This window comes from Siniperca chuatsi, linkage group LG10 (genome assembly GCF_020085105.1).
Source record: "Siniperca chuatsi isolate FFG_IHB_CAS linkage group LG10, ASM2008510v1, whole genome shotgun sequence".
NCBI lineage: Eukaryota > Metazoa > Chordata > Actinopteri > Centrarchiformes > Sinipercidae > Siniperca > Siniperca chuatsi.
The window spans coordinates 19,966,030-19,981,909 of NC_058051.1; the positions used below are offsets into that span (position 1 = coordinate 19,966,030).

The 15,880-nt window shown below is 42.4% G+C and overlaps 1 protein-coding gene across 1 annotated transcript; it reads left to right on the forward strand.

Annotated features, from left to right (window-relative positions):
• The first annotated feature begins 98 nt into the window (after positions 1-98).
• Positions 99-9,079, forward strand: LOC122883307 (YTH domain-containing family protein 1-like). The gene is made up of 6 exons (XM_044211783.1): positions 99-570; positions 1,400-1,424; positions 2,331-2,410; positions 4,312-5,964; positions 6,151-6,195; positions 6,456-9,079. The coding sequence occupies exons 1-6, from the start codon at positions 544-546 to the stop codon at positions 6,480-6,482; spliced, it is 1,857 nt and encodes a 618-aa protein (XP_044067718.1). The 5' UTR covers positions 99-543; the 3' UTR covers positions 6,483-9,079.
• Positions 9,080-15,880: the final 6,801 nt, after the last annotated feature.

Genomic DNA, 15,880 nt, shown 5'->3' on the forward strand with positions numbered 1-15,880 from the left:
AGTTAGAGTCCCGATCCACACTCCATTCCAGTTGGTGACGGTAATGCACCATAATGTTGATTGCCAACCGCCATAAAACTTTACGAAGAAGAAGAAGAACTTTTGCCACCCCGCGGGGATCGACGTGAACTGCAGCGGCGGCTCAAAGCCCGGATGGAGCAGCCATTGGGGAAGTGTAGAGGGCTTTAACGTAACTGAGGAGGGCTCTCTCTCTGGAATAATAAAGACAAAATAAACGGCGACTGAGGATAGAAATATTCAAGATCCGAAAGGTCGATTCGGCGACACATAACGTTAACTTGAAAACCTGTACCAGAGCACAGTACCCGAGGCGACAGACTTGAACTGTGAAGTTGGGATACGTGCACACAGCGGAAAATATATAGCTGAACCTGCGCTACAACTACTAGCCTCACGCTAAGCGGCACAACTAGCCACATAGCTAACTGTAACTGAGCTGTGAACTTGCTTTCAAATCACGGGGCTTGAAATCCAGTCACAAGCCCAGGCTCTGTGAGAATCCAGGGATTTGCTTAATGAATTATGTCTGCCACAAGCATTGACCCTCAGGTAGGAAGGCCGATGTACCTCTTCTGTAGATAGGTTTCAAGCTAGCTGTCTGCTAATGTTAACGATTTACAGGGCTATGGCTATTCCTCGGAAGTGTTAGCTAGCCACTAACGTTGGCCAGTGCATGTAGCTACCAAGTTAGCTACATTCCGTTAAACAACTAAATGTTTATAATGGACGTTTAAGAAATATGACACCTATAGGTTAGCATGCAAACCGTTGTCAAACGCATCTTTAACTGAGACCATATGTTTGTGCCACCAACGTAGCAGAATAAAACTCCTCACCCATCGCTGAATACGTGAAACCTAAAGCTAACGTTAAAAGAATTAAACAGGTTCAAGCTAACGCAACTTAATCTGTGAATCTTAACTTTGTAATGAAGGTGGCACAAATACCCGCACGGTGTCTAGGCTGGCCCAGATGCATTCAGCCTATTGTGGCAAACTAAGTTACAAGCTGCATTAATGCTATTGGCGTTTATAAAGTCATTTTAAGAGGGTTAAGTTAGCTAGCGAAGTTGTGCGTGAATTAACGCTAACGTTAGCTGGTTGATTAACTAAGATACACACCAATGTGTGTAACAACAAAAGAATGGCTAACTATTGTAGCCAACTGTAAATATGTATAGCTTTCACCGTAGAGTAACGTTGTGGAAATGTTTTGCATTGCCTCTCTTCAGTAAGTCGTCTTAATGTTCAGCTTCTGAACAATAAATTGGTAACATTAGAGGCTGTACTCAGTCCCAACCTCTGTGAAACCTCAAATCAACTGAAAATAACCACGTGATCTCCTTTTTTCTTCTTTTCATGATCCAACATGGATGCAGAGATCAAAGGGACAAGCATCTAAAGGTGAGTTGTGGCATCACAGAAGACTGAATCAAGATAATTTGTTTGGGTCTCTGTTTAGTCTTTACATTACATACTTCAGCCGTTCATTGGGTTGTAATCTGTCACTGTTATGTGCTCTAATATGCGCAGACCATTTGAAACAAAGGCAGATTCCTTTTAATCATGTTTTGGCAAAAAATATGACTGGAACATACATAGCAACATCCCTCAACCCCACCCCTAACCCCAGTTCTACAGAATGACTTATGACAGAATGGTAATTCATTGTTGTCAGTTGACGGTGTTGTTATGGCCTCATAATTGTATTTTTTGTGATGTTGAAGTCATCTTTGATTTACTGCAGTTGCTAGAGGAGGTGGAGTGACAGTCAGGTCTTGACTCTCTTTACCTGCAGGCCTGGCTGGCAGCCGGCCACAGGCTGATTCACCTCCAGGATAGACTTGTCTCAAGGGCCGTAGGGCTGTCTTACATGGCTCACCAAAATCTTTTTGGAAGAACTCATGCCCATACAAGAGGGACAGCCAGATTTGAGTACTAAATTTGTGTGTTGATCATATCCTTTGATAGACTAACATCAGTAAATCTTAATATACCACTAATGGTGAAACCAAACATAAAGCAAACAAATGACTTTCTGCATGAACTATTGTGGATAGAATATTTTGATGGCATTGTGTCATCATGGGGATGTCCTTAAATCTATTGTGTGCTGAGTTGAAGCTGATCAAATGAAATATGCATTTTTTTTGCAATATAATAATTTAATTTTAGGTCACACCATTTCAAACTCATCACAACTTGATAGCTAAAACAACTATTGCTATGTATGTCTTCAGAAAAACAGAACTCTGTCATCCATACATGTATACTTAATTGTACATTTAATGTTATTTTGTTTTGTTGCAGTGCAAAATGGTTCACTGCATCAGAAGGAGACTGTCCATGACAATGACTTTGAGCCATACCTCACTGGTCAATCAACTCAGGTAAAGCTCAATATCTCTTAAGAACATTGCAAATAATAAGAATATTTATTAATATAGCATAGATGATCAGGACTAGATCATGTGGTTAAAATTAATATCACATTTTTGGGGATATTGATTTAATAAAAAAAAGATTTCATCTATCAATTAAATTCAATTTATATAGCGCCATTTCATAACAGAAGTTCTCATTGCACTTTTCCTATAGAGCAGGTCTAGACCATACTCTTTATGATATTATTTACAGAGACCCAACAAATCCCACCATGAGCAAGCATTTGGCGACAGTGGCAAGAAAAAACTTCCTTTTAAGAGGCAGAAAACTTGGACAGAACCAGACTCAATGGTGGGCGGCCATCTGCCACTGCCGTGTTAGGTTTTGAGAGAGAGAGAGAGAGAGAGAGAGAGAGTATATTAATAATAATAATAATAATAATAATAGGAATGCCAGCTAGAGGAAAATAATGTCCGTTTTAGTAACAGAGCCAAAAACAACAACTGTAGTAGCAGTTGTCGTGCAAAAACACGGGGGCAGCAAGAGGCCCACAACCACAGATCCAGTCTCTGCAGCTCCAGAGGTAGAAATACCTGCTGAAAGTGACAGAAGGAGAGAGGAGGCACAGAACTACGGGAGAGAGAAGATGTCGAATTAGTAACATGCAGTAATGGGATAAAAATGCATACAGATGGAGAGGAGGAAAGAGGTGCATAATGGGGAGTCTCCTGGCAGTCTAGGCCTACAGCAGCATAACTAAGGGATGGTTCAGGTCTCACCTGAGCCAGCCCTAACTATAAGCTTTATCAAAGATGTCTTAAGAAGACTTAAGCCTACTCTTAAATGTGGAGATGGTGTCTGCCTCCCGAGCCAAAATTGGGACCTGATTCCACAGGAGAGGAGCTTGATAATTGAAGGCTCTGGCTCCCAATCTACTTTTGGAGACTCTAGGAACCACAAGTACGCCTGCATCCTGGGAGTGCAGTGCTCAGGTCGGGTAATATGGCATTATGAGATCTTTAAGATACAATGGTGCCTGGCCGTTAAGGGCTTTGTAGGTGAGGAGAAGGATTTTAAATTCTGTTCTGGATTTTAAAGGGAGCCAGTGCAGAGAAGCTAATACTGGAGAAATATGATTTCTTTTTCTAGTTCTTGTCAGTACACGTGCCGTAGCATTCTGGATCAACTGGAGAGTCTTAATGGACTTATTTGGGCAGCCGGATAATAAGGAATTGCAATAGTCCAACCTAGAAGTAACAAATGCATGCACTAGTTTTTCAGCATCATTTTGAGACAGGATGTGCCTGATTTTTTGCAACGTTGCATAGGTGAAAGAAGGCAGTCCTTGAAGTTTGTTTCATGTGGGAGTTAAAGGATAAATCCTTACCGTGGTGCTGGAGGCCAGGGCAATGCCATCTAGAGTAACTATATTTTTAGATAATGTGTCTTGGAAGTGTTTGAGGCCAAGTACAATAACTTCAGTTTTGTCTGAGTTTAACATCAGAATGTTGCAGGTCATCCAGGTCTTTATGTCAATGTATGTCATAATATGGCAAATGTGTACACAATCGCCTATTAAAGCACTGAACTGTGTACCACTGTAAAGCATTACAAAACTGTTATGTTTTAAACAAATACTTCAGTTTTGTTTTTGTAGAAACATGACATGATCGTTTCAGCAGAATTGCATTCTTATGACATTAAGTTATGTAAAATTGTTGCCCAACCCTACAATGGATGCAAATGAAGTTAGTCACTTGCGTTAAGTAAAATTAGAAAACCATTTAAAATAGTTATTGTATATAGAATAGGGCTATAAGAGTTTTATTTCATTTATAGATCTGATTTAAATCAAACTGTAAGACATTTGCTAATGTTGTGGCTCTGCTGACCTTCATTCATCCAGAACAACAGCTACCAGTCCATCACTGACCCCTACCTGTCCAGCTACTACGCCCCCTCTATTGGATTTCCGTACCCCCTCAGTGAGGCTCCCTGGTCCACAGGTGGGGACCCCCCTATTCCATACCTGACCCCTTATGGACCCTTGAGTAATGGAGACCATCACTTCATGCCAGACACAGTGTTTGGCCAGCCGGGGGGCCTGGGAAGCAGCATCTACCCCCACAGGTTTAACTTTTTCCCTGAAAACCCTGCCTTCTCTGCTTGGGGCACAAGTGGCTCCCAGGGCCAGCAGACTCAAAGTTCAGCCTACGGTGGCAGCTACAGCTATCCTCCCAGCTCCCTGGGGGGCACCCTGGTGCCTGATGGTCAGACGGGTTTTCACAGTGACACCCTCAACAAAGCCCCTGGTATGAACAGCCTGGAGCAGGGTATGGTTGGCTTGAAGATCGGAGGGGATGTTACTGGCCAGGGGTCAGGAGTCAAGGCTGTGGGATCTGTGATTGGTGGACCTGCGGTGGCAGCCACAGGGAACGGAGCCACACCTATTGGAATGCCTCCATCCAAACCCACCTCCTGGGCTGCCATTGCCAGCAAGCCCGCCAAGCCGCAGCAGCTGAAAGCTAAGGTGAAGCCAGGGATGCCTAATCCAGGGGGAGCTCTTCCTCCACCACCCATCAAACACAACATGAACATTGGGACCTGGGACAAAGGCCCAGTGACTAAAGTAGCCACAGCTCCACTGCAGCAACAGCAGCAGCCTCTTGGCCTGCCTCATGGATTGCCACCTCAAGGCCCCATGCAGCAAGGACACATGCAGCACCCCCCTCCCCAGTCTTTGGTGCAGCCCCAGATGCAGCCTATGGCCTTACAGCCCCAACCCCCTCATCACCAGCACCATCAGCCACCACCTCAGCCCTACCAAAACCACACCCAGCCCCCACAACCCCAGACCCGCTGGGTTGCCCCGCGCAACCGTAACCAAGGGTACGGGCAGGGTGGCCCTGGCCAAGACGGTAGTGGTATGATGGGTATGGTTGGTAGTGGGAACAGTGGCCCCCAAACCTCTATCAGCCAGGGACCTGGTGCAGAGTCCCACCCCGTGCTGGACAAGCTGCGTGCCTCCCATAGCTACAACCCCAAGGACTTTGAATGGAACCTCAAGAATGGTCGTGTTTTCATTATTAAGAGCTATTCTGAGGACGATATCCATCGCTCCATCAAGTACTCCATCTGGTGCAGCACGGAGCACGGCAACAAGCGGCTGGACTCAGCCTTCCGGGCCATGAATGGTAAAGGCCCTGTGTACCTGCTGTTCAGTGTCAATGGCAGTGGTCATTTCTGCGGCGTGGCAGAGATGCGTTCACCAGTGGACTATGGCACCAGTGCTGGTGTTTGGGCACAGGACAAGTGGAAGGGCAAGTTTGACGTGGACTGGTTGTTTGTTAAGGATGTGCCTAATAGCCAGCTGCGCCACATCCGCCTGGAGAACAACGACAACAAGCCAGTGACCAACTCCCGTGACACCCAGGAGGTTCCTCTGGAGAAGGCCAAGCAGGTGCTCAAGATCATCACCACCTACAAACACACCACCTCCATCTTTGATGACTTCTCCCATTATGAGAAGAGGCAAGAAGAAGAGGAGGAGGTGCGCAAGGTGGGTACAGTCATCTCACTGTGTTACCTTAAATACACCAAAAATATGTTTGGCCTTTTGACCTTTTTTGATTAGAATACAAGTGTATTCTTGCTAATTTTTTCTAGCTACTTTATTTTTACATTTTGTTTGTCTGAAAGACTAATTCTTGTTTTTCTGTTTCCTCTTATTTGCTCCTTTTGACAGACATTTGAACCTCCTCAGATACAGAACCGCTCTCGGTTGGATCAGGTAAAGAACTGAGAGTCATATTTTCTTGTTAGTGTCATTGACTATCCCACGAGTATTAAGGGCTTTTTCTGACAGCTATTGATTTGCTTTTGATTGTGTTGTTCACACAGTGAAGGTGAAATTTTAGATAAGCTAATATTTGATCACTGCTTTAATAGATACATGTAGACCTCTGTTCATCAGAATGTCCTGCGGTTTATTGTGCTGTTATGTAATATTTGTATGTCTAATATTATTATTTTTTGTTCTTTTCCAAACAGGAGCGCCAAAACAGGAATAAACAATAGAAGACATCTATCCTTGGCTTGATCAACAGTTACACTAGGACTTTTGATTTAAGAGACAGAAGATTATGAAAATGCAACCAAGCCCTTCATTTTTTTTTCTATTTAATCCTGGTGAATCTCTGCCATTGTCGAGACTTGTGCTTTTTTTTGCCCCATGTACCACCCACTTCTTGTGCAGGGATAACAAGCTGATTTAATGTATTACCTAGCCGCCACCACACTCTTTAGTTCAGGTTTTTTAAATGTTTTTCTTCCCGTTCCATCTCGTACTCTTCTCTCACCAGACTGGTTTTCTCTCTCCTGCCCCCACCCCCTCCTCTTTCCAATTGAATCAGGGTTTGACTGCACCATGGAGAAAAAGATCTGCCACTTTATATTTCAGTACAATCAGGAACGGATGTGTCCTGCCCCTGTTTGTCCATTTGGGGGCAACATTGCCATGCTTCAGAGGTTTAACTGTGCCAACAGGGTTGGAGGATCCCAAAGGCAATGTCGGACTTGGAGCTGTGCGATAATAAAACTTCAATGGTTTATCTATTTTTCATTCAGATCGATAAAATCTCTATTTTTTGGCTTACTACTGACAATTTTCATTTCAGAAACCTGTTTTCTGGAGCCTTAATGTTTTTTTTCTAATTATTGGTGACTTCTCAAAAGAACTGCTCAAACAGTGACACTGCTGGAGAAATCAGGGATAGTGTGAAGTCACACGGGACTCGAGACATTTCTGAGAAGGGATTGCAAAGGCCTCTGGGAAAGAAATAACGGATGTGTCCTCCACAGCCAGAACTCTCACCATTTAAGTCACTATTGACATCCTTCACACCCCTCTGCTTTGCTTTCTTTTGATGTTAGTCTTGAAGGGGTCTTTTGTATGTTTCATCAGGAGATTCTGCTTGTGTACGCAACCCAGTCTGAGAGAATTGTCGCATCCACCATATTAAATTGTTTTATAATCAGAATTATGTAATGATGTAAGTTCTACATTGAATGAATTGTTGCTTTTGCATTATTGTTCCACAAAATGGGGGGAGGCTTCACATATTTGTCCATTCACCATCATTCTGTCTTAATCCTCTTGTTTTTTTTTTGTTTTTGTTTCCTTGAATTTGGTTTTGCTAAGTCTATCATGTTGGTCGTAATGCTAAGCTTTAAAGTAGGAGCCTATATATTCATGGAGAAAGCCTAAAAATGTATAACCTAAAAATTAATGTAACTGATTTACTATCGAGTAAGAAAAAAATAAGAATGAAATGTGGTTTCTGTGTGTTTTTTGGTTGTTGTTGCAAAACTAGATTGTTCTGAAACCATTGATTATGATACAGTAAAGTACTTTCAGGTCTGTTAATGGAAATAAGATTGGATATTTAAAAAAAAAAAAAAAGCAGTCACTAATAGATGTGTGTGCCCATGCATGGCAAGCTGAAATATAGGAGGTCTGCTGGAAATGTTAAACCATTATCCATCCTGTGGCTTGTCTGTGAGGTGAGAGTGGTGATGTTGTTTAGTTAATGGTTCTTTTGAAGGACGGTGTCCCCCTGTTCTCGTGTCATTTCAGAGCATTCAAAGCCAGAATGCAGTTTATTTGTTAGTGAGATCAGCAGGTTCTCTCTCCTCTTGATTAGTTTGAAAATGTCACGTCAGTATTTTGTGGATTGTGAGGTTACCATGATGCAGAGAGGAACGCTGCTAACAGACATGGCTGTCTCTTTCATGCAGGGGGATCTTTTTCTCGTTTTGACATGTTTGTGTATATGTGTAAGAGTTGGAATGTGGCTTCATGGTAACCTAATCAAATATTCAGATCCCAGTTCACAATTTTCTGTTTGAAATATTTAAAGTGAAACAGATAATATTGACAGTTGCACCTGAACGCATTCACGTCAAATTGTTTGGTCTTTTCAGATTATGTTAGACAGTGTGTATGTTATATGATCTATTTTGATTCTGTCAGAACTTTACCCCGTTACAACGTTGATGGCAGAAGTACTGCATTTTGCTGAGCTCACTCGAGTGTGAGTATGAACCGTATGCTTCACGACTGTATTTCCAGATGTGTGAGGCTGCATTGTATTTTGTATCTGGCCAGTGTACTCTCTTGTAATCTAGAGAACTGACCTCTTAACAGGATCCTTTCTTCTCCATCCCTTCTCCTTTTTACCTGCACTAATCAATAGCTAGGTTGATCCAAGCAATACGGTGAACGCCCTTCACATGTTTGCCTTCACCAACGCTGCTCTCTCCAACCAGCGTAGAGTCAGGGGGAGGTGAGAAGCTAAAGGATGCCACAGAAGACTGAGTCGCAGCCACAGCCGTCTTTGCCTCAGGAAGCTTGAAAAGGTTGTGATTATAGTACTGGGCTTACATGCGCATTAAAGATAACTGTCAGACGATGTTTGTTGCAATAGAGGGATGTCGGGTTAGCCTTGAAAGTATATGTATCAACACTACAAAAGGATTAATGACATAAAATATTAATTAAACATTGATTATCTTCTAGACTACAGTTGTAGTGGGCATAATTTGTTCAAAATATCTATCTTGGTTTTTCTTTATAGAAGGAATCAAGCCTTAATAAACTGTCCATTCAGAAATTACTTTGTCTTGATGTCATGAATTCTCTGTTAGTGAGTAAACAGCCACCTATAGTGACCTTATACAAAGACAGGAAGCTCTGTAGGGCCGCCCGAGTGCTTAAATGTCACTGAAAGGTTTTCTTACCTGGAATGGTTTCTTACTGTTGTCTTCTTTCATTATGCTGCTACAGCTGATTTCACTGTATCTGTAAATACTGTTATCAAAGCAGACCCCTGTTTCCACAGGCTCAAGTGGTCTACAACAGAATTTGATATAATGCACAAATGGGAGTGCTGCTGCCTGGGATAAACGTTTATGGTACTTAAAAATAAAAGATTAAATAGATAGAAAATGGCATATCAGTCATATACAAGTATAGTATTTGACATTTCAGTGGCTAATTTAACTTCAGAGGCTTTAGGTTTAAATCCATGTACATGTTTGCCAAAGCTGACTTTTGATAATCCAGTTCTTTAGCCTGGGATGCCCTGTACACATTCTGTTTCAGGCACTGAAAATGTTTTGTTAAACAGAAAACAGTTTTGGTGTTCAGCACAGGTTTACATATAATATATTTGTTTTTGTCAGTTGTCAAAAGATTGTCTTTTCTTTCCTTGACAGGAGCTCTCCGTGGTGCTGATTTCCTGATTTGGAGGAACTGCTGGGGAGATGTCACACTATCTGGAGTAAAAACACTGTAAATGATCTTATATGAAATGGTGATGGAGATTTTCTTGCGTTAAAGATATATGACTGTAAAATGTAATAGCATTTTATTTGATAGTGATGTATACGCTTCCAAAAGAGTTCATCCTCTTCCCTAAGTTTGTCATATCTGGTACAAATCTTCCTCGCACTATTTTGAAGTTTTTAATTTTCCATTTGTAAAAACAATTCACATCAGATGTCTAGTTTAACAAATGTTGCGTGCATGATGCAAAGTTGGCATGACTGCTATTTACAGTTCCACATAAAATAATCACAAAAACAAGCAGAAAACTCAGTGCCGCTCAAGCTTTATTTGTTGTCACATCATTACAAAGCATGCATCCAACTGAGACAAAAAATAGGCAAACAATATCAATATTTCAATTTGGCTCAAAGCTCAAATTCTTGATTGAATAGAAAAATATATATTTAGGTTATTTATATTTATATATTGGTTGTTTGCAATAATGCACCATATCGTATTTGGACCTGAATGTTCAAATTACACAAAAGTTGCCAATATATTGAATGGATGTGAAAGAAGGAAAATACAACTTTTGCCAAATTCTCCTATTTGTGGTTAATTTGATCCTATTTGGTTCATACTAAATTGTCTTTTTTAAAATTCAAAAATGAATTTAAAATATCTTTCCTGCTAGAGTATTAAGTGGGGGACAATATTCTACTTCAGTGATGACTAAAACACTGGCATGTTTAAAACTACTGTAGAATGAAAGCCCATGTAGCTGGTCTAAGGATCATTTATTAACTTTTAGTTTATTTTAATTAACCTAGTGTATTAAGTAAGTCCCATGGCCTTCACTGGGCTACAGCTTCAACCGTGCGTTGTCAGAAGGACGCCTGTAGGTGGCATTGAATCACTTACATTTCTATATGTTGACTCCGTCCGACTAAACACTGCAGCCATCGTCAGTTTGTATCCACAATGGGCTCATGAGCCTCTGCTGTAGGCCTGAGGTTTGAGCCACACGGTGAAAGTGTGGTGGACTGGAGCTGCTGGCCTACTTTTGCTTCTGAAATAATTTATTATAGACCAATTTCAACTGAAGCTGAGACTATAGCCTACAGAGCCTTAATGTTGGCCTCTGGAACATTTTGTGAAATATTTCACACTGTCACAATAGGACTGTAATGGTCTACAGAGACTGCCGCACCGGCTCGAAAAGATAAGGATTAAGGATTTAGCATTAAAGCACAAACAGCGGAGGATGTTTCCATTATCAGACACACACCGTTTGGCTGTTGCATTTGTAGGCAGGCTTTGCGGGTACATCAGAAGCATTGGCCTATGTTTTAAGTCTTTTTAAAATTTAAATATTGATTATTTTTATGTTTTATATTCAGGTCAACTCTCCCACTTTTACATGTACTGACCTTATGCCTGACAATAAACTGATTTTTACTCCGTAGAGATAAAAAAATTGCGAAGCATACTTAAAAATGAAGGAAGCCTTCCGCCAGGTCCTAAATTAAAAAAAACTAAAAAACAGTGAAGATGTAGTAAAGAATACCATCAATTTAAATGATTCCCGAAGATGTTTTTTTTGTAAAACCCAGAGGTAGGCCATTGACCCCACTTGGCAAAAAGTCCAAGTGTTTTCGTAAACCTGCGTCGTAGGCTATTCTGCGTGAGGCGTTTTACATTTATTTAACTCAGACAAAACAGACAATTAAAATCAACATTTGTGAATAAAGACGTGATATAGAAGTTAACTGGCGCTAACCTCATTTCATGCTATAATAGCCTATTAAAGTACGCATTGCGCCCACCCAGTCAAAGCAACACACACAGGCACGCATACACATGCGTGCGCAGGCACACACTCACGCGTAGTTGATTGACAGTACAACAGTCAGCTTGATCCTGCTGCTATGGGGGTTAGCCAGGGCCTGTTTCTGTAACATTACGGGTCAAAGTAGTGAACTAAAGCCTGCGGCCTGATGAAACAACGAAGAGATAAAATGTGAAGCATGCTGCTTTGTAGATTCCTCTCTTGGCATTCACCGCGTGCCTTAATTGTATGGACATTAAATCAAGGTCCGCTGTGAACACGCAGAGTGACAACCCTTCAAAAAGTCGCCTTCTCACTGATGGGTGCAGAATGAAGCCAAGCCAGCAGCCTCTAACCCCGTCTGACTCCCACGCGCTCAAACCTCCAGCATCTGCCGCCAAGGAGGATGCAAGACTGCATGACTGCGATTTAAGTACAGCTCCCGTTTACGTGCGCGCGCGCTCGGGCGTACACACACACACGCACACACTCACGTACACAAATCTAAAGCCGATTTTGCTTGCAACACAGTCGCGCGCGCCCGCACACACACACACACACACACACGCATGTAGACACTCAAAACTAAAGCCGATTTATAGCCGACACCAGCAGTGCTGCGCGCGGCCACATTCTTCTCCTGCGCCTCTTTGGATTCCAGGCAAAGAAATATTGATATCACTGCGCCACAGCTCGGTATTAAACCCATCTGCATACGGCCCATAAACAAAGGATGTGAAGCAAAACTTGCGCCCGAAAAACCTTGTTATTAGCATAGCATTTACAAACACTTCTGCCCTCTAATTCTGTGGTTGTGCGTCTTTACGCATCTCTTGGCAGGTTACCTCACACAGAATTACAGCTGAAGCTACACAGGCTCTCGATTTGTCCTTTCTCAAAACCACTCAATTTACAACATTAGCCTGACCCAAAACACAAAGACAACAGTGGAAAACAGAAAAAAGCAACGATGGCAGCAAGCCACAAGGCTATTTGTTTGAAGTCATACATCCCACTGCGAAGAGTACTGTATTTTCCATTCAACTTGGCTTGAATGCAGTTCCCCGACTTGTCCACGATCAACGCCCTCGGACAAAACGCGCGATGCCTCCTCTTATGCAGCTGACAAACTACAGATGGCTAGTTTTACATTAGGCTACTGTTTATCTGGAAAAAAGGCAAGTCGTTCTTCTATGCGCCACACAGTACTCTAGCATATCCCTAAATCTTGCAGTCAGGAGGGTGATTTTCTCGTATTTGAGGTGGGAAAAATTGCTTCGTCGTCTTCAGAAAAGGTCCTCTCACCACCAAGAGTCAGCCGGTTCCTTTTGGTTCGTGTCTTTTTAATCTGACCCATTTCAGGCACAATCCAGCCCTGGATGCATGCCCCCCTCTCTCGCTCTCCTCTCTCTCTCTTTCGGGCTGTGTGATCCACTGTCTCCCGGATTAGAGCGCCCCTCTCTTCCCATCCTAGACAATTGCGAGTCTCTGCTGATTGGGTTTGAGCGCAAGAGGATTACATGGGCGCACAATGACGTCATGTCCCGGGGCCCAAGCCCCCCCCCCCATTAAAACCAAATCCTCATCAGCCCCAAATGTCCTTGAAACCACCGACCTGACATTCTGCAGCGCGTCATGCATGCATGCATCGGGGCAGACTGTTTATGCTTACAGATAATAGTTGTAGCCGATGATTGCCATTTAATAACACATGCAATATAGCATGCAGAAGAGGCCAAAATATCATGGCAGTTCCTCTGTCGCTTGTGTGGACCTGAATACCAACACCTTGAAGGTTTTACCTATAGGCAGGTGCATGTCCAGCGGCTAATTACTGCTACAAACCAGTGCTGCTAATTACTGCAGGCTTGTGGTAAATAAAAAGGTGGATGGACTCAACTATGAACTGCAATTTGTGATCATTGTGAGGCAAAAGTAATTTCCAAAAAGCACCAAATATAGTTTTACTTACGTCCAAAACCCAACGCACAGCCTGTAGGCCTTAAATTATGCCAAGATGGAATAGCAGCCAAAAGGTGGATGAATTCTACTTTGCAAATGAAACGCTGGTTTTCTGATTAGCCTGTAGTAAATGTATTAACCCTTCACTACATTCCTGGTGCAGACAGGCCTATATCACTATGCCATTCTTTTCCTTTTGGGACGAAACATTGTATGCAACATCCACATAGAACTGTATCATTGCCAAATCTTTAAAAGATTACTGTGACTGTGTAAACGGTTATTCTTCCAAAGCCTGTGGCCCCAGATGGTCTGGGCTAAAGCATGTCCTGCTGCACCGTGCACTGTTAAATATTTTGCGTAAAAGGTGAAGATAGAAAAATATTATTTATATGTGGTGCCTATTTTAAGTTACAAAATATGATACATTTATGTGTACATTCTGTAATGTATGGCAAGCACCACTGTTAGCACTATGTTGGAGGAAATTCCCTTTAGTCTAGTAATTGATTATGTGATATGTTATTATAAAAATAGTAGTCCCCATGTGGGCTCTGACTATGGATTAAAACAATAATTTTATTGGTTTTAGAAGTGTTGACTTGATAGGTTGTCTGCCATTTTTGTGTTATGACCCATATCAGGCCGAAATATTTATCAGCTCTTCTAAATGCATTCCTGTGATTTGGCAAAGTAGATATTTTTGCTTGCTGCTTCCATGTCAAGGTTCAAATGTCTATTTTTCTATTTCTATTTGAGTAAAAAAAATCTTCTTCACTTGACCAAAGTGTCAACTAAGAGACCTGGTCTCTTTTTTTCTTAAAAAAATGTTTTAGCAAGTTGACCCAAAATGTGGGCCTGCAGCCTGCAGCCCATCATCACTTTGTGTAATTGCACCCATATTTTTATCTTTTCCTCGAACAGATAGGCTAACTCCTATTAACACTGCCACAAATCTACGTCAGTTCACATAATGCATTTCGACACCGTTCCGATAAAATCCTACAGGAATATATTGATTTCTGTCCCGGAAGAAAATGTCATTGGATTTTCAAATGTTTCTCCCTCCTTCCGTAGCTTGTGTCTACCTCCCACTGTTGGCTGAACAAAGAGATGGAGAAAAGGATCCGTCAGCGGTGTTCAGGATGAAACCGCTTCCATTTACTCTCGATAACTGAGCCTATAGAATCGCAAATGTGGTCTTTTTCAAACAAATGCAATTATTAACTATTTTAATTGGCGTGCCTATTGTCTAATCTCAGCCTCTGTCGCAATCTACATCTCTATACGAGCTTCCTGCATTTACATTAATGCAAGTCAATTCACTAATGCAAGTCATTTGTTAGGCTTATACGTCTATTGGTTCCCCGTTGCCAAAAAATGAGATATATGTAATAACCAAGCCTGCATAGCTGCCACCTGCTACAGGAGAAGCGTCCTCTGTCCAAATATAGCCTATAGGCTACTGATAAATCCACGCTGGCTTGGACTCAAAACTCCTTTGTTCAGTGTCTTACTCTCTCGTCGTTGCGGGTATCTTCCAGCTATGCATCACACTGTGGCTCCGTCACATCTTCTCTCCATTTTGTGCAACCGCAGGCCTTCATCTGTGCAGGAAACGCATGCAAGTGCAGCAACATTTAGAGAAAATAGCCTCCGTGTTCTCCCCACATGCACGATGAAGCAAAGAGAGAGCGAGATTGTGAATTGAAATGCAGTTGCTTTTTTCCTCCCCTCATCTCTCCCTGCCGAGCTGAGCGGCCTCCACATCTTAAGCTGAATGAAGGGGGAGTTGTCCCTGTGCATTACAATGACATTCAGGCCCCATTCATTCAGCCACTGTCTAACGGTCTTTGGACAGCAAATGCACCCCCATCGGGGGGTCGCAGCCCCCTCATTACACCCCCAATCCCAACACGCAGCCCCCCACAATAGCCCCAACAAAAGAGAGAGGAGAGTCGGCCCCAGTTGTGCGAGCTGCGGCCCCTGGACTTTTGAGGTACGCTGGGAAAATTTTCCTGTGCATTTGAATTACATTAAGAAACTTGCCGCGGCGGAGTTTAAGGTTGAGTTATCACCAAAAGCATTTCAAAACAAATATGTACGCTGTTTAGAATTTCTTCCTGCCTATCCTTTTTCTGCAGCAGGTGAAGCTTGGTGTTTAAAATAAAGGTCCAAATCAGGTGATCTCATTTAATTGCGATGCGCCAATAAATGCGCCACCACTGCCTTATGAATCGCAAAGTTGGCACAAACAGCTGAGGAAAATGTGGGGAGACCGTGCACATAGAGAGGTAAGCTGCAGGACCAGGCTCATACAGGACTCCGCACAGTTAAGCATAGGCAATTCCAGGGAAG

What these genes read in the sequence shown, in the direction of transcription:
- LOC122883307 (XM_044211783.1), top strand. Translation starts at nt 544, where the DNA reads ATGTCTGCCACAAGCATTGACCCTCAG. An exon ending in CCACAAGCATTGACCCTCAG is followed by an intron (nt 571 to 1,399) that starts GTAGGAAGGCCG and finishes ACATGGATGCAG; the next exon opens with AGATCAAAGGGACAAGCATC. An exon ending in AAAGGGACAAGCATCTAAAG is followed by an intron (nt 1,425 to 2,330) that starts GTGAGTTGTGGC and finishes GTTTTGTTGCAG; the next exon opens with TGCAAAATGGTTCACTGCAT.